Source organism: Diabrotica virgifera, chromosome 9, assembly GCF_917563875.1.
Source record: "Diabrotica virgifera virgifera chromosome 9, PGI_DIABVI_V3a".
In the NCBI taxonomy this organism is placed as follows: domain Eukaryota; kingdom Metazoa; phylum Arthropoda; class Insecta; order Coleoptera; family Chrysomelidae; genus Diabrotica; species Diabrotica virgifera.
The window spans coordinates 153,308,205-153,331,500 of NC_065451.1; the positions used below are offsets into that span (position 1 = coordinate 153,308,205).

The 23,296-nt window shown below is 32.5% G+C and overlaps 1 protein-coding gene across 1 annotated transcript in view; it reads left to right on the plus strand.

The window, feature by feature from the left end:
- LOC126892359 (breast cancer type 2 susceptibility protein-like) overlaps positions 1-23,296 on the plus strand; it is a 130,111-nt gene that overhangs the window by 41,921 nt on the left and 64,894 nt on the right. Inside the window, exons 4-5 of the mRNA XM_050661877.1 lie at positions 7,333-7,584; positions 15,982-16,090. Coding sequence (XP_050517834.1) covers positions 7,333-7,584; positions 15,982-16,090 — 361 coding nt within the window. The remainder of the gene's footprint in view (positions 1-7,332; positions 7,585-15,981; positions 16,091-23,296) is intronic.

The following is a 23,296-nucleotide window of genomic DNA, read 5'->3' on the forward strand; positions in this document are numbered from 1 at the left end:
AGTATTATTATTATACCAAATTCGATTATAATTTCAATATATGTAGATCCATTAATCCATTCAATATAATTTAGTGGTAAAAGAATTAGGAAAATATTGTATCTACTGTTTGTAAACATTATAAACAATGTGTTACCTTGCAACAACAGTAACCTTGTATATTCAGCAAGTTATTAAAAGAGTCACGACCTGATATTCAAATAAATATATTATTAGACCCGAAGAAAAGAGAAACAATAATATTATCGTATTTATTCTAAGATAAAGGCTGACGTGTGCTCGTTTGGGTTCTCCCACGATATGCGTTACCTCCTGTGTAAGTAGTGTTCGTAGTGATGTTTTTTAGCCTTTTTTTTTATTCGAATTGTCGAATAAAGGCCTCTCCCATTTCTCGCCATTCACCGCTGTTGTGTGTCAGGCGTTTCCACATTGGTCTTAGGCAAAGTATAAAGAGGGACCGTAGAACCACTCTCCGAAAAATTGGAAGTAAAATCTGTAGTCGCTTTTGCCCCACTCTTGCATTGCTGGTCGCATAGAAACGTACGGATTTTAAGAGGGAAAACCCGCATCCACCACTGGTGAATTACCAATTGCGTACTGCTGGTATTACTTCTTGAGATCAAAGCGCCGACAGAGGAATGATTTTACTGTGGAACCTCTATATACTGTGGTCTTAGGAGTCCAGTAATTAATAAATAACGTAACTCAGTTTACTTTATAATTATTCCTGGAACCAGACCCAGTTATAGGATCCAGTTAAGACTTAAATTAGTATGAAGTTATACGATTTGTCATTTATACCGGTTGGTGAATCGTCAAACCAGTGGCGCATCCAGAATTTTTCTCTAAGTGGATTGGCTTGGGCACCGAATTTTTTGTCTTGTTTGTGAAAGACAAGATACATTTTCCTACTATTCTTATATATTTTTTATATGGCCTGGGGGGAGATTTAACCCCCAACCCCCCTTGGTGCGCCACTGCGTCAAACGGGTCATAAGAAATTCAATGGGAGATTCTAAATTGTTGAATTCCTGCTTCCCTAATTAATTTACATCAAAAGTCATGATAAACTATTTGTAGAGGACTGAAATCTGTATTAAAAAACAAATGTTAGATTAATTTGTTCTACAAATAAAATACATTAGATATTTGACCTCAAAGAATTATACGAACAAGCTTAATTTTGCTGAGAATATTAATTTTGGGACGCCAAAAAAGATGCAAAAACGTTTGCCACTCCTACCCCCTTGCTTCCGCCTTAAACAACCCTCGAAAGGAGGGGGATCGAAAAACGCCCACTTAGCAGTAATCTGCATATCATAGAAAAAATTTTTCAAACAAGAAATGTACATAGGTTAGATTATTTTGACCAAAAAAGTTTATTAGCACTTTTTGTGTAGAAAGTACCGTTGTCTTTGAAACAAAGCTTCATGCGACCGGTGATTTTGAATGTCAGTTACGCACTCAAAATCATTTTTTTTTAATGAAATGGGTATCAACTCGATGGTTAAAATTCGATATCGTTTGATTAGAGTGTCCTATTAGTCCAGGGTAATAAGGATTTTCTCGGGACACTCAAAGATGCAGGTAGCTGACTACTTTTTTTAGTTATGGTAGACCTATAGGAAGAAAACCTACCTGTTTCCTGCCTAGAGTTCGCGTCCGTTTTTTAATTATTAGCTTTTTTTGCATCTCATTTAAAAACTAAATACTTGAAATAAAATTACAAAATTCAGTTTTTTAGAACATTGAAAAACCTTTAAAATGCCGATTTTTGAAAGTTAAAAAGTTAATTTGTTGCTACGCAAACTGCAAAATAAGTGAAAATCGTTATTTGTTAATTACTTTTATTAAAACTATCTTAGAACTTTAGTGTTTCACCCCAAGTTGTGTATTGGGGTACTTTCACCCAATGTTGGGTATTTTGGTACTTAACAAACCCTCAAAATTTGAGACCGATCCATTAATTAGTTTAAGAGTTATTCTATTTGTTTATCCCGGAGACCTTTATTTTGCAATAACATAAGACAGAAAATAATGAAGATAGGATAATTCTGAGTATGCCAAATGAAAGTAGAAGAGTGATAGTATCAAAATGTATTAAAAAAAGATAAAAAAAATTAATCAATATAATCAAAAATCCTAATGCCAAATTTTTTAAGTTTTGTAGTTTATTAACATTTAGAATAACTTTACAAATATTGTCCGTAGGAACAATCTTTTTATATATTCGAAAAGCTAGTATTTTAACATGAATTTTCAAATAAAAAAATTTAGTCTGGGTTTATTAGGGACATAGTTAGCCATGTGTTTTTTTTTTAATTCACAGCTAATTTGTTTATAATAATTAAGGAATTTCATTGATGCCATTTTAAATAATGGGATTTGTATTTTTTGTTAAAAAATTTGCATAAACATTGTATCTTCACAGCACCCTCTACGATTTTTCAAAATTGTAGTTCAAACGGTTACTAGGGGGAACCTACGAATCCACCGAGTTAAAATACCGAAAAAGCAATTTCAAACTAATGCAATTTTCTGTATCTCCGGATTAACTCAATGGATTTTCATCGTTCTTTTTTTTAATTTGTATGTAATTTCTACGTACATTACAAATATGCAATTTGTTTATAAATTTATTAATTAATCTAATTTGTTTAAACAATTCTTGAAAAATATTTTTTACAAAAATCTCTTTTTTTAATCATAGTATTATTAATGATCATACAAAAAGTTAAAGTGCACTTTAATAAATAAAATATTTTTATTAGATAATTATTTATTGAAGATAATTTATTTATTAAAGTATACCTTAAGTTTTTGTATGATTAATAATAGACAAGGCGAAAACGGCGGGTTCGTTTGGAAAAATATTCCCATGAGATTGTTTTGCATAATTACATTCGTGAGACATCCCAGAATAAGGTTCAAGAAGTCGCCCACGTGAAAAGTGGGCCAAATTTTTTTAACAATTTTTTTTTTAATCAAATTGTAAAAATCAATATGTTTTTCCCGGACAATTTTCTTGTAGGTTTTTTGGACCATTCTGGATAAAAAAGGTCTCTTATAATTATTGTTCTCTAAAGTTGATCGTTTTCGAGTTATAAGCAATTTAAAATTGAAAAAAAAAACGAAAAATGGCGATTTTCAAGGCTTAATAACTCGGTTAAAAGTTATTATTATGAAGTCAGAAAGTGACTAAATCAAAGTTTAATGCAAGATCCCTACAAGATCCCGAAGAAATTTTTGTCATTATTTTATTACTAAGCTGTTATTTTTAAGTAATAATATTGAGCGCCATGCACGTGGTAGGCGGCCGTAAATGTGAGTGCAAGTTAGATGCACAATTGGACTGCCGGAGTGGCATTTCTCTCGCACTGAGCATTTACGGTGTCGGCTACCACGTACATGGCGCTCAATATTATTACTTAAAAATAACAGCTTAGTAATAAAATAATGACAAAAATTTCTTCGGGATCTTGTAAGCGGGGGGGGGGGGGCATTAAACTTTGATTTAGTCACTTTCTGACTTTCATAATAATTATTATTAAGCCTTGAAAATCGCCATTTTTCGTTTTTTTTTTCAATTTTAAATTGCTTATAACTCGAAAACGATCAACTTAGAAAAAATTATAACAGACCTTTTTTATCCAGAATGGTCTAAAAACCTACAAAAAAATTGTCCGGCCCAAAAATATTGATTTTTGCAATTTGAATAAAAAAAATTGTTAAAAAAAATTTGGCCCACTTTTCACGTGGGCGACTTCTTGAACCTTATTCTGGGATGTCTCACCAATGTAATTATGCAAAAAAATCTCATGAGAATATTTTTCCCAACGATCCCGCCGTTTTCGCCTTGTCTATAATAATAGTCTGATTAAAAACATGGATTTTTGGGAAAAAATTATTTTTTAAAAAGTTGTTTGAACAAATTAAACTTTTTATTCATTAGTAAACGTCAAATTGCAAATAGACGAATTACATATTTATAATGTACAGAAAAATTACATACAAATTAAAAAAAGAAAGATCAAAATATATTCAGGAGATCCCGAGATATAGAAAATAATAGTATTTTCATAGTTTTAAGTTGCCTTTTTTAGCTTTTGAACTCGTGCATTTGTCGGCTCCCAGCTCCCCCTTCACTTACCACGACTAGTCACCAACTGAACATTTTTAAAAATTCGTGTAAAATACCAACTTTTCGAATATGTAAAATGATTTTTCTACGGACAATATTTTTAAAGTTGTTCGAAATGTTTATAAACTACAAAATTTCAAAAATTTGGCATTAGTATTTTTGACTATATGAGATAATTTTTTATCTTTTTTTAGTACATTTTGATAGTATCACTGTTCTACTTTCATTTAACATACACAGAATTGCCTTATCTTCATTATTTTCTGTCTTATGTTATTGCAAAATAAAGGTCTCTGGGATAAACAAATAGAATAACTTTTAAACTAATTAATGGATCGGTCTCAAATTTTAAGCGTTTGTTAAGTACCCCAATACACAACTTTGGGTGAAACCCCAAAGTTCTAAAGTAGTTTTAGTAAAAGTTGTTAATAAAGGCGGGTTCTCATTAGTCAACCTCATTGATCAATAGCGTTGATTCTATGCAACTGAACATAGAATTCAAATTCACACTATTTCAAGGATATTGAATTCGGTCTACAAAGTGCTAACTTTAATAATCGCCGTAAAGAAGAAAATTGTGCATATTGGCGTTCGCATTGTGTGTGAATATTTAAAAAACGTAATTAAAAATAGGAAAACAAGAACATCTCTCACTGTCTTTTGCAACGGAAAAACCTCTTAAACGTTTTGGTTCGGACAATTCGCTTGGCCGAACCAAAACAATTTGGGTTTATGGTTTATACAGATCATCTGTTCGTGTACCACTTTTATTTGCTTTTAATATTTTATTCAGTTCATTTATTTTTAATATTGTTTAGAGTCAGGGTTTCTATTTCCATTCCAAAACGATTCCAAAACTTCATAGCATTTTCCCGCTTTATTATATTTTTATTTTATTCACTCCTAATATTCCATAGCACTCCTCTCTCTGGTATAATTCTAGAAACTTGCAGATATAGTTGTTTCTCCATTTAAAATTTGACATTTTTCACGAAATTACAATATATTTATGGTTTTCACAAAGAATTTAACCTGATCTCATATGCTTACTATACAGAGTACAGAGAGAGTCTGTAATTTAGATTAAATTCAATATCTCAAATACTAACTGTTTTTTTGAAAAGTGCTCAGACACGTCGATTAGTATTTCAAATTGTCCTTTTTGGCATACAATAATAATGTATACAGGGTGTCCCAATTTAGAGATATGACGTCATCGTTGATTTTCTTAAATGGCAACACTCTCATTTTGATAGCTATTTTGATAGGATGTGTAAAGTTAAACACAACTGCAAAATATCCAAATTTTATTCTCTACCATTTACAAGATAATAGAAAATAACAAAGTTATATCTGTAATTTGGAATAAATTCAATAATTAAAATACTAATTGTTTTTTTGAAAAATGCTCAGACCCGTCGATTAGTATTTCAAATTGTCATTTTTGACATGTAATAATAATGTATACAGGGTGTCCGAATTTAGAGATATGACGTTATCATTGATTTTCTTAAATGGTAACACTGTCATTTTGATAGCTATTTTGATAGCGTGTGTAAAGTTATACACAACTGCAAAGTTTTAAATTTTTATTCCCTACCATTTATGAGATAATAAAAAATAACAAAGTCATGAAAAACAAGTAATCAAATAATAATTGAATTTAATTATTTCAATTAAGTTAATGCTCATACATAACGTTGCCCATTGACAATTTGACAATAATTTAGGGCAACATTATGAGTATTTGCTTAATTGAAATAATTAAATTTAATTGTTATTTGATTACTTGTTTTTCATAACTTTGTTATTTTCTATTATCTTTTAAATGGTAGAGAATAAAAATTTGATATTTTGCAGTTGTGTATAACTTTACACACCCTATCAAAATAGCTATCAAAATGACAGTGTTGCCATTTAAGAAAATAAACGATGACGTCATATCTCTAAGTTGGGACAACCTGTATACATTATTATTGTATGTCAAAAAGGACAATTTGAAATACTAATCGACGGGTCTTAGCATTTTTCAAAAAAACAATTAGTATTTGAGATATTGAATTTATTCCAAATTACAGACTCTCTCTGTATAGTTTACTCCACAAAATTCAAGTCAACGCAACTGAACGCTAGTTCTCATTGTCAAGCACTGTTCTATTTGATAGAATCATTTCCATTGATTTATCAAAAGTAGGAAGGCTTTTCACTTTTATTGAAATACCAAATGATAGAACAATATCGCTGAATCGACGTTCATATAAATCTATTTTTCTTCTATAGCATAGAATCAAGGATATTGATCAATGAGATTGACTAATGAGAACCCGCCTTAAACAACGATTTTCACTTATTTTGCAGTTTGCGTAGCAACAAATTAACTTTTTAACTTTCAAAAATAGGCATTTTAAAGGTTTTTCAATCTTCTAAAAAATTGAATTTTGTAATTTTATGTCAACTATTTAGTTTTTAAATGGGATGCAAAAAATCGAAAAAATCGTGATTTTTGCACAAAATTGTTAATAATTAAAAAACGGACGCGAACTCTAGGCAGGAAATAGGTAGGTTTTCTTCCTATAGGTCTACAATAACTGAAAAAGTAGTCAGCTGCCTGGATCTTTGAGTGTCCCGAACATGGTCTATTTCTAGCTTATTACCCTGGACTATATCGACAATAATCAAAATGCGTTCGAAAGATGAAAAGGGAGCTTTCGCATCTAATTTTTACATTTTGTCGCAGACAAAAACAGTTTCTATACAGCTCTTAAATAAATAAAAATTGCGCGATTTTTTCCATATTTTCTAAGAGTGGCAACCTTTTATTGCATATTTTTTTAGTCCCAAAATTGATGTTCTCACGATTGGACTAACAATACTCTGACAAATATACTATATTTTTGCAAAATTTTGGAATGTGTTTATTTCGTAGAACAAATCTAACATTTGTTTTTAATAAAGATTTTAGTTCTCTACAAATAGTTCCTCATGACTTTCGATGTAAAATAATTAGGAAAGCAGGAATTTTGAATCTCCCATTGAGTTTCCTATGGCTCGTTTGACGATTCACCACATGCTACACGATAAGGCCTCTAAAATTACATGTTTCGATTTTCAAGGTGATAGTTTTCAACATTTCATAAATCACATATCAATGAAAATAAATGGAAAGTGAGAAAATCATTGATTTTTTGTAGATCATCTGCAGTGATTTTGACAGAAGATGGGGCTACTGTTGTACCAAATATAAACAACCTGATAGGAGTTTCTGAAATAGAAAACGCCTTTAATGCTATGCCTGGAACAGATCCCAGGTTAATACCTAAAGGCTGGATAAAAAACCATTATAAATGGATCATTTGGAAGTTATCCAGTTATGAACGGATGTTTCCAGATCATTTTAAAGGTTCTCTTACTGTTGAGCATGTTATACAGCAATTAAAATATAGGTAAGTAATATTTTGTCTTTTTTTATAAGTTAAAGTGGGGATAAATAATATTTTTCACACATCACCGCAACAAGACAGCTTTACCCATCTAACCAGTTAATTCAGCCAATAGAAAAAAACTAACACGCAATTTGGGCTGTGACAAATATTAGATGTTATTTTATTTCCTCCCACAAATTAAATCACATATTTTTGGACCAAGCATAGTTGGATTGGACTTAACTTACCTTAGTACAAATGTGCACATAAAAATTTATAGCCCTTTGAAGTTACAAAATGAAGATCGATTTTTTTCCAATATACCGAAACAGTGGCGGCTCGTGGCCTTAGAGACAGGGTCGGCAAGGTCTTTTTGTCTCCTTATATAGGTATACAATCTAATTAAAAGGCTTAAATTATCATAGGAGATTTTTTGTTTGGTTTACTTGACATTCTCTCTTGTTTCATGGTATTTCGACAATATGTTTTGATTCTTTTGAGACAAGAGAAATCTCGTTCATTTAAAGCAGAAGTTGGTGATAATAAGAGAATTGATGATCAGTTTCTTGTATCTAATGAATTGCAGTACTTACTATACAAAATTACACATATTTTGTAACTTATCCAACTTTCTGAAAATATTTGGATCAGCGTAATTTTTAAGTAATTTGTAATAATAAATATCTTGAAAATTCTTTGGCGAAGGTAACTTTTAAATTTTGAATCGTCAGAGGTCAAAAATTTGCAAATCTTCAAAATTCGAAAAACGAGTATCTATTTGCATAATACATAGTAGGTATCCAAAATTTCAAAATATACTCGTTTTTCGAGATATATAAATATACTCCATCTAATTTACTTACCGTTGCACGTCATCCGCGTCATAGCCTGAGACGTCACATGATACCAACACGAAATATTTAGGCGGTAGGTGTGTTCTTTTTTAGAATCACTTTGCCGAGTACACTGGCGTTACAGCCACTAGGCATATTTTATTATATACGCGTAGAAATAATATTTAAAGATTTCTATTAATGTTAACTTAAAGAAATACACAATAATATATGTTTCATTTAATTTGTATAAATGGATTATGAAGCGTTTTTATGAAGCACATTTGCTAGGAATACACTGTAACTATAATCGAACGAAGGTGATATTTTGGCATAAATTGGTAACATTTATTCGACAGTTGCGGTGATGACACTTCATATTTGTTTATATTCTTTACTATAAGTATTTGTTTCATTATTTTTACTATTTTTATTATGTACTTTAACGTAAGATTCTAACTTAATTCTTGTTTTATATTTCTAAAGTTTTTATTTATTTAAATTGAATATTAATTTGTTTTGCTGTATAATCCACTTCTGGAAAAATTGTGTGATGTATTTGATTTAAAATGAATTCAAGAATTTTTTGTAATTGGGGAACAATGTCAACTTAGATCTCACGTAAATAATGACGTGCAACGGTAAGTAAATTAGACGGACTGTATGTAGGTATCATGCCTGTGTCTTTTTTGGGGTGGTTCGGAAATATCAAGCGAACCCAAAACGTCACTGCGTATATATTGGAAACTACAATCATTACGAAAATCTTTGAGATTTTACACCAGTTTTCTTATTCTATTTTTGGAATAAATAATGTCAGTTGACTGATTTTGAACAACAATGTGTCAAATCGGTTTGGGCAAACACTTTCTTAAAAATATTAAAAGAGTAATCATTTAATAAAGTTCTCAAACCGATTTCATCACGGATCAATATATTACATCACAACTTTCAAAATCGTCGCCTTCGATAATAAATTAAAAAAACTTCCAAAAGCTGTTCACGAAAATCTGCTACAGTGGAAACTAACCAAGGTTTAAAATTTCATCGCGTCTGACAGACTATTTGCATTTTTTTTTAACAAATTGTTCTAAAACAGTAGTTCGTTTGGGCGAGCTAAACTGGCAAGAAAAGACGATATTCTTTAATTTTTTTACACGTATCTATCCTGCAAAACTTAATTTCATTCTATTCCCATGACAGTGAGTAAATAAAGCTTGTGGTGCAATAGTTTTTAACTTTTGCCTGGAGACCGTTCAATTCACCAGACATCACGGCAGCGCCGTCATAAGTTTGCCCCAGTTTGCCCTACCAATTTATTTTTGATATCAAAAAATTTTAATCTGTTCTTTAAAACACCGAAAACATATTCTGCCTTATTGCTTTTACTCACGTCTGTAAAACCTAAAAACCTCTCATAAATATTACCACGTAACGCATATCAGACAACAGTGGATAATTATTGTAAATGACATGATAATAAGAAGTTTCATCTACTTCTAGCGAAAATCAAATGGTTTTCTGAATCTCAGATCCAATAACGTTATTCAAAATGTAACTAATTGTTTATATTAGTTCATTCTGTACTGTTTTAGACATGCCGCTAAATATCAGATAGTAAATTAGAAAATCCAAATCGTATTTCTTAAACAATTTTATTAGTTATCTATAAGTATATGATATTATATATCTATAAATAAATGATAATTCCTGACAACTTAAAAAAATTACAATATCAATTATTAAACGACGTAAAACGGCGTGTGATTATTTTATACAATTTCTGCCGATGCTTCCAAATGAAACCGGCAGATTTAAAATGTGCCGTACCTGCCGCTTAATACCTACGGAGAAATGTATGTTTGGTTTCTCATCGATTTGTATTTTTCGTTCAGTTTTACGTGTAAATCGTCAAGCTACGGTTGAGCTGGGGTCGGCTAGCCGAACAGTCAGATGAATGGCTCGGATCATTCATTTTTTGAAAAGTTTCTTATGCGCAGGGATCACTTAACGCTTGGATTGGTCGAATCCTTTTAAAAACCATGAATAAAATTTAGTCTGTATTATCTGACAGTTTTTTTTAATTTCATAGATGGGTGGTTCGCCAAAATAAGCGGCATATTGGGTAACTCGCTATTTTCTTAAGTCCTTTACATACTGTATTTCAAATTGTGTTGCCAAAGTTAAGTTATACAATAGATGAATGTACGCCACTTAACATTAATTTAAAAAAAAGTATTTTTACAAGCTTTTATGCAATTTTAATATCAAAATATCAACTCCGAGGCTGTAACCCACCTTGTTTTTTGATCTGTTTTATAGTATTACACTTTGAAAAGTTACAAAAGTGCAGATTATTTTATCAATAATTAATTAAAAACCCAAAGTATTTTAAAACTGTCAAATTAATAACTTTCATTTTTAAAATTAAACCATAAAAATCAACTACTAAAAACTGTAACCCACTTTGTGCGTCAACACCGAGGCCTCATGAAAATATATGAAAATTTAGGCCAAACTGCACTATACTGTATGACAGGTAGCTTGACAAGAGAGGAACGCTTCAGTCTAACCCAAATTGTGGACGAAAGTGGACGAACATAATATCGTTAAGCGATAGAAAATTTTTCAAGGTGTCTTAAGCTAAGCGTATGTTTTTATACAGTCAACACCGAAGCCTTCGTAAAAGCTTAATTTTGCTAATTTTTTAATATGTTTTTCTTCTAAGTATGCGCTATAAAGTTTTTTTGACACACGGTGAATAAAGCAGAATTATTTTTAATATTTGTAGAAAGTAGAATTAAAAAGGTATGAAATCATCAACACCGAAGCAATCAACTCCGAAGCCCAGTCGTGCCTCGGAGTTGACGAACGTGCCTCGGAGTTGTTGAAAGTGTGTGAGTGGTCAGTCTTAAACTAAAACAATACAATTTAAATTTAGTCTGATATAGAAAAAGGATTACTGGGTAAGCTCTCAAGATGTTTCGGTCGGTTTGGTAATTATCTTCTTTTTATAGAAAATGGCCCGTATACACTGGAGTACGACGGAAAAATGAAGGCGAAAGCCCCCAATTGATGAAAAAAGTAATATTTTATGCAGCTATGCTTATTTCTGTAAGAATATACCATTTTGGGTAGTCTTCTCTAATGCTGATAAAAGAGACATCTGTCTATGTAGGCACATTATGTGAAAACATGGAGCTCATGTGTGGAAGCGGATAACAAATCATTATATTGACATGGAGAAAATGGAGAAAAGACAGAAGAATGTATAGAAAGGAAATGCCAAGATTGTGTTCAAAAGCAGATTAGATTTTTGAAGTTTAACGAAGAAGACACGGCTAAATATTAGAAAGTTTTGTCAACACGAAGGCCGGTCTAAATCAACTCCGACGCAACTGATATTTTACCTATTTTTCATGTTTTTCTGTAGTAGTTTATATCAAAATGGAAGTGTTTTGTATAGTTTTATTACATATCAATTTTTATTTAATTGTTACTATCATAAATTTCAATTAACAGAGAATTACGTCAACACCGTGGACACTTAGTCAACTCCGAAGTCACAACATTTCCGTTTTTCGGAAAATATTTAAAAATGATATCTGCTGGTATCATGGTTAAGTTGAATAGCTTATTTTATAAAAAATATTTAAAAATTAACTAATTTTAAACCATGTTTTAAATTAAATTTCTCTACCTCGAAATTGACGTCTATTTTGGCGAATCACCCAGATACAAAAAATGACATAAACTCTGATTAAATTGAATATCAAAAAAATCTATAATATCTATAAATGTGTGGGTCGGCACTGCTGACCCAGACGGGCCGCCACTGGACCGAAAACTATTAGATATTTTTTATTGAAAATGGACATGTGGCATTCTTATGGCAGGAACATTAAAAAAAATAACAGTGAAATGTGTGCACCCCATAAAAATTTTATGGGGGTTTTGTTCCATTAAACCCCCCCAAATATTTCAATGTTCCCCAAATGAGCCAATTATGATTGGGGTACCATTAGTTACACACAATGTTTTTAATACTTTTTTACCTCTTAGTTCTTTTTCGATAAGCCAGTTTTTATTGAGATATTTTGAACATTTGTAAAATTCACCACATATTTGTAAATGGTTAAGTTAGATTATAGGGACCTGGTAATAATATTATGAAAATAATATTCTATAATCTTACGTAACTATTTACAAATATGTGGTGGATTTTACAAATGTTTAAAATTAGTATGATATACGTCGGAAAAATGAAAGAATACCCATGAACGAACATATAAAACACGCTGTATTTTCCTGTCACCGTGTCACAAAGAAAATTGCCCAGCGCAAGTACATGTAATAATAATTATTACACGTACTTGCGCTGGCCAATTTTTTGTAGGACACGGTGACAGGAAAATACAGCGTGTTTTATATGTTCGTTCATGGGTATTCTTTCATTTTTCCTACCGTAATTGATCCAAATAATGCCATAACCCAGACATCCAAAGTGAAAATTATCCTCTAACACCAAATTGTTCTATATGGTCCGCATAATGTTCAGAAAAAAGTTACACCATTTTGAGCGTCGGGTTTGGGGGGTAGAGGGGGGAGAAATCGGTAAATTCAAATTTTTTTTAGGTTTTTCGTCAATATTTCTAAAACTATGCGGTTTAGCATGAACAACCTTCTATACAAAAATGTTCTACATTAAATTTGCAATAAAAAAGGTCCTATGCATAATCCTTCTAAAATGAACGGTTCCAAAGTTACGGAGGTAGTATATTATAATTGGTCCAAAAAAGGCCTAACCCAGACATCTAAAGTAAAAGTTTTCCTCCAACGCCAAATTGTTCTATATGGTCCACCTATTGTTTAGTAAGAAGTTACACCGTTTTGAGCGTCCGGTTTGGGGGAGAGATGGGGGAGAAGTCGGTAAATTAGTAGTTTTTTTTACGTTTTTCGTCAATATTTCTAAAACTGTGCTTTAGCGTAAACAATGGTCTATATAAAAATGTTCTACATAAAATTTAAAACAAAAAAGGTCGTAAACATAATTGTTATAAAATCAACGGTTCCAGAGTTACGGAGGGTGAAAAGTGGAGGTTTTCGATACTTTTTATATTATCTAGACAATTGATGATGATTTTGGGTGGTGAGGTTGACGTTTCTTCAAGGACTTATCACTAAATTTCTATAAATTGCGCAAAGAATATAAAAAGTATCGAAAACATCCACTTTTTACCCTCCGTAACTTTGGAACCGTTGATTTTATAACAATTATGTATCGAACCATTTTTGTTTTAAATTTCACGTAGAACATTTTTGTATAGAACATTGTTTACGCTAAAGCATAGTTTTAGAAATATTGACGAAAAACGTAAAAAAACTACTAATATACCGACTTTTCCCCCATCCCCCCCCCCCCCCCAAACCGGACGCTCGAAATGGTGTAACTTTTTACTGAACAATAGGTGGACCATATAGAACAATTTGGCGTTGGAGGAAAACTTTTACTTTAGATGTCTGGGTTAGTCCTTTTTTTGGACCAATTATACTATACTACCTCCGTAACTTTTGAACCGTTCATTTTAGAAGGATTATGTATATGACCTTTTTTATTTAAAATTGAATGTAGAACATTTTTGTATAGAAGGTTGTTCATGCTAAACCGCACAGTTTTAGAAATATTGACGAAAAACATAAAAAACTACGAATTTACCGATTTCTTCCCCCTCTTCCCCCAAACCCGACGCTCAAGTGGTGTGACGTTTTTCTGAACATTATGTGGACCATATAGAACAATTTGGTGTTGGAGGATAACTTTCACTTTGGATGTCTGGGTTTGGGTCTAGTTATACCATACTAAATATCTTAAAAAAAAACTAGAGTTTATCCAAAAAGTACTAAGAGACAAAAAAGTTTTAAAAACATTGTGTTTAACTAATGGTACAACAACAATAATTTAATTGGAATGTACACAAATATTTGGGGGGTTTTCAGGGAACAAAACCTCCATAAAATGTTTATGGAGTGTACAAATTTCACTCTTATTTTTTTTTCTGTCATAAGAATGCCACATGTCCATTTTCAATCAAAAATATCTAATAGTCCATGTGGTGAGACCGCTCCCGTCTGGAAAAATTTCTGATTCGGTTTCTTTGTGGATTCCTATTCAAAAATGTCCCCTTTAAACAAATCTGAAGGGTGCCGGGCGGAATTTTTGGGCAGAAATTGTTTAAACAATTTTTTTAAACAAATACAAAAGATCACGTTTTTTTGCTCCGGAACATATATTTTTAAGTTGTGTGGGCAATTCTAAACAAGAAAGGTATCTTGTAAATTTTCTCAAAAATTGATAGTTTTCGAGTTATAGGCGATTCAAAATCTGAAAACTGCGAAAATACGCATTTTCGAGGCCTAAAAACTTATATTTAAATTAGTTTTTTTGAGGTTGCCAGATACTTAAATTGAAGTTTAGACATTCAGCTTCCAGATTCTGAAGAGTGATTGCGTTTAACCTTAATTTATACCGTTGTTTTTTAATTGTAAAATATGCGTGTTTATCCGATTTTTTTGCCGGTGCGGCGAGCTCTATTTCAAAAATCTTACATTTTCCTCCAAAAAATATTTTTTCTAGTTTCTTTGGAATATTCTAAGTAAAATAAGTTTTCTGACATTTTTCTCAAAAGTTAACAGTTTTAAAGTTATAAGCGATTTAAAATCCAAAAATGCGTTTTTTGTCATTTTTCGGATTTTAAATCGCTTATAACTTTAAAACTATTATTTTTTGAGCAAAATGTCAAGAAACTTATTTTATTTAGAATATTCCAAAGAATCTAGAAAAAATATTTTTCGGGGGAAAATAGGAGACTTTTGAAATAGGGCTCGCCGCACCGGAAAAAAAATCGGATAAACACGCATATTTAACAATTAAAAAACAACGGTATAAGTTAAGGTTAGACGCAACCACTCTTCAGAATCTTGAAGCTGAATGTTTTATCTTCAATTTAAGTATCTGGCAACCTCAAAAATACTAATTTAAATATAAGTTTTTAGGCCTCGAAAATGTGTATTTTCGCATTTTTCAGATTTTAAATCGCGTATAACTCGAAAAATATCAATTTTTAAGAAAAATTACAAGATACCTTTCTTGTTTAAAATGACCCAAAAAACCTAAAAATATATGTTCCAGGGCAAAAAAACTTAATCTTTTGTATTTGTTTAAAAAAAATGTTTAAACAATTTCTGCCCAAAAATTCCGCCCGGCACCCTTCAGATTTGTTTAAAGGGGACATTTTTGAATAGGAATCCACAAAGAAACCGAATCAGAAATTTTTTTCAGACGGGAGCGGTCTCACCATATGGACTATAATAGTTTTCGATATATTGTAAAAAATCGATTTTTATTTTGTAACATCAAAGGGCTGTAACTTTTTTACGTGCACATTTATTTGTACAAAGGTAAGTTAGGTTCAATAATTTATGACCTGCCTTTTTGTTACACCCTGTATATTGAAGATCAAAACATGGCTATTCATATACATTGCAACAAATTGTGTTTATTGTGTGCTTTGTTTATTTTGTTTAGATATGATCGCGAAATTGATAAAGTAGAGAGATCTGCATTACGAAAGATACTAGAAAGAGATGATGTTCCTCAGAAGAGGATGGTTCTTTGTGTTTCTGATGTGAAAAAGGTAAGAAATGTTATATACAGAGTGGGCCAAAGAAAACAGTCCACCCCGATATTTGGCAGTATTTATTAGATTTTAAGGAAATGACGAAACAGGTCGATTTTTTATCTAAGGGGGACACATTTTTACGGTACATACACCTGTCATTTGTCAACCCCCTCCCTTCCACTTCCCCTTCCCCTTATTTTTAAATAGGGGATAGAAGTCGTATGCTAGCTCATTTGAAAGGTTATTCAATTCTCTATTCAGTAATATAAACAATAACATAATTATTTATACAGGGTGTTCAAGAAAAAAAATTAATTAAATTGACACAAAAAGAAGAATGTATGAAATTTATTTAATTCAAAATACATTCTACTGCTGTCACAAAACGGAAAACAATGTTTTTTGATAAATTAACATTGCTTTTCGTTTAATTTCAATGTCCAAGCTGCCACCCATCTGCCTCTTGGTAGGTTGAATATTGAATTTATTTATTATTTTTATTTATTTTATTTTATTTTATTTATCAACGGGCAATCACCCAATTAAAATACAGTATAAACATTAATCACAGGAGATTTATAACCTAACCTAAAGTAAATTTAAAAATGTTAATCATACAAACTAGGAACATTAAATAAATAACAAACATTAACAAAAAATGTACAAAACACAAGGATATCAAGTTATCACGCACAGTTTTTAAGCTGAGCTTTAAATTTATTTGGAAAACTGTAACAATCTAAACCTTCCGAATATTGGTTAGCAAATCTAGGTGTTGGATTCGAAACTGGTTTCTTAACTAGTAAACAGTGTTTCCGATTAGCTCTTAGTTTTTATCAAAATTAAGGTGGTTTTACTTGTTAGAAAATTATCAAAGTTGGTATAATAGTGTATTATATAGTGCTTAATCCGATTTTGGGATCAAACTGTAAGTTAGATCATCTTTATTACTATTTTTTAATCAACAAACAGTAAACAACGGTTATAAATACCAGTAACGAGGTAATTAAGTAGCTTAATTACTAATGAACCTGTCCAAGCACAAGGGCCGTAATCAGGCAACATAGGCCCAATATGCAGGAAATTTCAGAGGAGAGATCTTCTGAACTTCAAAATTCTCAAGATGTCATTAATCCATCCAATCAATCAAAATTATATTCAACCGCTCTGACTCAACCTAACAAAAAATTCGCAAGCAAAAACCAAGCCATTTTATTCAATTCACTTCCAAATACAAAAATTGAAGATTATTTAAATGCCATAGCAACTAAAGTCGATCCCAATAAAATTCTCGCCATTTCCAGGATTGTAAATGATCGTATTTGCGTATATTTTACTACTGAAGAAACATCACCGAATTTTTAAGAACAGATAATGGAACAATAGTAATCAATCAGGAACGTATCCAAGCCAGGAAGTTAGTCACACCAAGCGAAAAACTGATAATTTCTAATGTCCCCCCATCAATACCTCACAGTATTATAGAGACTCAACTACAAAATTTTGCAATTCATCAAATAACTCCATTGGATTTTCTAAGAATAGGTACAACTAACTCTTTATTTAAGCATATCTTGAGTTTCCGACGCTATACTTACATTTCTCCTAAAAGTCTGGAAAATATTCCTGAGTCTATATTAATTAACTATGAACAAATCAATTATCGAATTTATTTTTCACTTGAAAAACAGTCTTGTTACATTTGTAAAGAACAAGGTCATCTAGCCTCTCAGTGCAAAAAAAATACAAACACTCAAACATCTATCGAAAATTCATCACCTACTGCTCAACCAAATTATATCCAAAATTGCCACCCTATCATAACAGATGCTCAGCCAACTATCCATCCTTCACAATCTTCGCAACAATCCACCAGTCCACAATCAAAAGAAACAACCAATACTTCTCTATTTGATTCAAATCCCATTCAAACACCTATCCAGCCAGATAATGTTGAAATGAATAATCACAGCCAAAATCAACCTCCTACACCCTCTGACACTCAATCGTCTAAACGAGCGGTGTCAGAAATAACGTCTCCTTCAACATCAGTAGACCAGAACACATTTAAAGAACCTCTGCGTAAATCTAAGAAAGCAAAAACTATTCCTGAAGATAATAAGACTTTAGCAGAAGATCTTATTAAATGCACTAGTTCTTTTTTCCAAGATAATTCTGACAACGGATATTTAACCCAGGAAGAACTAATTGATTTCTTTGAAAATGCATACGGCTCTGCAGATCCTCTCAGCATTGCAAAAACGTATACAGAAGATATCGAAGGACTACTCAATTTTTTAACTAAAATCCATCCAGCATTAACTCCCAAGTATCTGAAAAGTCGCTGTACAAGATTAAAAACTAAGATTAATAAACAGCTATTATTATCCGCTTTCTCTACTGATCACAGTGAATACAGCAGCGACGCCTCTGCTGAAATTTAATACAACATTCAACTGTATACTGCAATGGAACCTAAATGGGTATTACACCCATTTAGAAGAACTTAAATTAATTATAGCTAAGTTTAAACCATCTGTAATATGCCTACAAGAAACCCACTTCAAAGAAGATAACTGTCATAATTTAAGAAACTATACTCCGTATTATAAGAACAGAATAACTGCTAGCCATGCTAGTGGGGGAGTAGTAATATATGTCCATAACTCATTTAATACCGAAGTAATACGTTTAAGAACTGAGTTGGAGGCGACAGCAGTATCTATAAAAGGCCCCCACAAAGTCAATATATGTAATATTTATTTTCCTCCGAACTTAGACCCGTCCATAAAAGAAATAACTGAACTCTTCAATCAAATTCCAGAACCGCGTATTATATTAGGCGATTTTAATGCCCACAATATACTTTGGGGAGGTAAAAAAACAGATTCCTTGGGACGTAAAATCGAACAAATTGTTACAGATTCTAATATGAATATCCTTAACGATGGAAGAATCACAAGGTTCAATATTTCCACCGGCAATGGATCCCCAATAGATTTATCCCTCTGTGACCCTGTCTTACAACCAACTCTGTCGTGGGATGTGACATCCCATTTGCATGGAAGCGATCATTTTCCTATCCTAATTACGAACAATAACCATATCTCCTCATCAATTCCATCCAATAAATGGTGTCTGAAAAATGCAGATTGGTCTCTATATTCCTCTTTAATTTCACAAAAAATTTCTCAGTTGGTTCAGCCCTTTGATACAGACATTGATATTAACTCCAAAGTACTCCATCTCGTACAGTTTTTAACGTCAATAGCTCACGAGTCCATAGGTTATTCAAAATTTCCAAAAAAACGTGCTCCAGTCCCGTGGTGGAATTCCCACTGCGAAGCAGCAATTAAAGAGTCAAAAAAGGCGTTTTATAAATTAAGAAGGCACCCAACTTTAAATAACCAGCTAGAATTCAAAAGATTAAGGGCGTATTGTAGATACACCTTAAAGAAGAGTAAGAGAGAAGCCTGGAAAAATTATGTATCATCTTTAAATTCATCTACCCCGACTTCTGAGGTTTGGCAAATGATAAGCAGAATGTACGGGAAAAAATCATTTAACACCATTCATTACCTAGAACATCATAACCATATTTATTCAACTAAGCAAGAAATAGCCTCCGTACTAGCAAACGTATACCAACAACATAGCAGTGACGAAAATCTATCTACAAGTTTCCTAGCCCATAAAAATAAATTTAATAATGCATGTATAAATCTTGATGACCACAATAATTTACCTCTAAATGCCATATTTACGATGGATGAACTGTTAGAAACTTTAAACAAAGTTAAAGACACTAGCCCAGGGCCTGACAACATCCCTACGACATTTTTAAAAGCTATGCCAACGGAAGGAAAACAATATCTTTTGGATCTTTATAATTTCATTTGGACAAATAATGTTTTCCCCATTGATTGGTACGATTCCATTATTGTACCAGTTCTTAAACAGGGCAAGAATAAATCGGACCCAGAGTCTTACCGACCAATCTCCCTAACATCTAATATGTGCAAAGTACTTGAAAAAATGGCAAGCAACCGACTAATGTGGTACCTAGAAGATCGACAGCTACTTAGCCCTATACAAAGTGGATTTAGAAAGTCCAGATCTACATTAGACAACATAGTGGATATTGAATCTGTAATTCATGAGTCATTTGGATGTGGTCAAGAATGTCTGGCTGTATTTTTTGATATAACGCGTGCATATGATACAATCTGGAGATCAGATATCATAAGAATCCTGTCAAGTTGGTCGATTAAAGGAAATATTATCAAGTTTATTAATAATTTTTTATATAGGCGAAACTTCAAAGTTCGAATAGACAACTTTCTTTCAGACTCTAAAATCCAATTAAACGGTATTCCTCAAGGGTCTACTCTTAGTGTTGCACTTTTCCATATTGCCATCAATGACATCGCTAAGTCACTTAGCCCATTAGTCAAAGCCCGTCTATTTGCTGATGATCTTGTTATATTCTGTCGTGGTAAAAATATATCAACAATGACGACCCATATACAGCAAGCCATTTACAAACTAGAGAATTGGTCGAATACCACTGGCCTAGAATTTTCACCCACTAAAACGAAAGCAATGATCTTCAGTAAAACTCCAAAGAAACAAGTAAATCCACCGAAACTCTTCCTAAAAAATTTACCAATAAAGTATTCAGAATCGATCAACTTCTTGGGAGTAAAACTGGATAGCCGACTATCTTGGCAAGACCACATCCACTCTCTCCGTCTGTCAGTTCAAAACGGCCTTAACTTAATGAAAAGTATCTCTCATAAACAATGGGGTGCCGATTTCCAAACTCTTATGACTGTATACAAAACCCTAATTCGTTCAAAACTAGATTATGCTGCTGTTGCCTACAACTCAGCCAAAGGTTCACTATTGAAAGTGCTAGACACAGTTCATAATTCAGCAATTATAATTGCACTGGGAGCACACTACACAAGCTCAGTTGAGTGTATGTATGTTGAATCAGGCGAACCATCCCTTCAACTCAGGAGAGAATACCTTAGCCTCATGTATGCCTTAAGAGTATCAACTAACCCACATGTACCTGTTTATAAAAACACATTTACAGATAGATTTCCATCGACATTTAATTGTGGGAAAAGATTGGATCCTCCGTTTTATCATCGAGTGAGAGCAACGTTACAGAGCTTAGACACAATAATTCCACACACTTACAATACTTTTAAAGTCAGCCAACACATATTACCATGGACAATTGCTCTTCCTGCTTGTAATACAAACCTATCTGCATTCAAGAAAGGTGACACACCAGCAAAAATCTTCAATCAGAGATTATTAGAGATATTAAATGGTTTTAATGATCACATCCATATTTATACCGATGCATCCAGATCTGCAAATGGAGTAGGAGCGGCTTTCACAACAGATAACTATAACAGTTCCTACCAGCTCCCTCCCCAAACCTCCATATTCTCAGCTGAACTCTTTGCTATCCTCCAGTCATTAAAGTTTGTTAACACACATGACATCAAATTCTCAATAACCATTAGCGATTCCCTAAGTGCATTAACGGCCTTGAGGCGGGTATACCCCAAACATCCTATCCTCCTCTTAATTAAGGCGGAACTCTTGATATGCCAACAAAATCAAAGATTAGTTCAGTTCCTCTGGGTACCATCACATTGCGAGATAAGTGGAAATGATAAAGCTGACACATTAGCAAAAAATGCGAGTGAGAATCCCTTAACAGACATCATAACTACTTGCGTTCATACTGATCTAAAGCAATATTTTAAAAACAAGATCATGACAAAATGGCAAACAAACTGGAACGAATCAAACTCTACATTAAGAACAATCAAACAAAGTATATCACCGTCGAAACATCCTACAAAGAGAAGAGACCAAGTGCTCATGTCCAGATTGCGACTTGGTCATACGAAGATCACCCACGACTTTTTATTAAAGAAGGAAGCCCCTCCGATGTGTTATGTGTGTGATAGTGAACTAACAGTGCAACATATAATAATAGACTGTCCCCTCTACGTTATAGAACGGCAACATCAACAGTTACCAACTACAATTAAAGATTGTTTAAGTGAAAGTAATTCATGCAAGACTCTTAATTTTTTACGTACTATAGGACTCATTAACCAAATTTAATATACCTAAATTTTGTAATTTGATGTAAATACAGTTCATTGCTAATAACCCTTGTGGTTGAAGCAAATTGTAAATAAAAAAAAAAATCTAGGTGTTCTGGACATGAAGGAGTTGTGTCCGTAGTTAGTGCGATGCGGTCTAATGTAAAAAGGTTGATTTAGCCTCGTTTGTCTACTGGGAACATGGAGGCTAATTTTCTCCAATAGTTGAGGACTAAAATTATTGGAGTGTAGTATATTATAAAACATTGTGAGATCCTTATGCATGCGTCGGATTTGGAGAGAGGTTATGTTGAGTGACTTTTCTATATTAGAATAGTTAATTTCATCAACCCTCTGATTTTGTTTAAATGCAACAAATCTTAAGAACTTGTGCTGAACTCTCTCAATAGCTAGAATATGGGTGTTATAGTGTGGAGACCAAACACATGAACAGTAATCTAGGTGAGGTCTCACAAGTGAACAATACAATACTTTTATGGATGGGATATTTAGAAAGTCTTTTGCACAACGTTTGATAAACCCTAAAAGTTGAAGTGATTTTGAGACAATAGATGAGATATGGGGGATGTAAGATAAGCTGGAATCGAGCACAACACCTAGGTCTTTTATCTGAGATACAGAGTCTAAAGGACAATCCTTAATAGTATAGATATGATTTGCAGGAGTTCTATTTCGACCAAAAACCATTAAGTGACACTTTTTAACATTAAGTTCCATTCCGTTGTTATCACACCAATAGCTCAACCAATCCAAGTCAGATTGTAATTTTTGACAGTCACCATCATTCTTGATTTTCAAATATAATTTTAAATCGTCAGCAAACATTAGGAAAAAAGCAAAGTGGAAACAGGAGGCAATATCATTAACATAGATATTGAATAGAAGGGGTCCAAGGTGTGACCCTTGTGGCACTCCTGAAGGTACCTTAATTTCAAACGATTGAAAACCCTGAACACGCACTATTTGTATTCTTTCAGATAGGTAGGATAACAACCATTCTAAAAGTTCACCCTGGATACCCAGACCTCTCAACTTATTGATTAAAATCTTGTGATTTACCCGG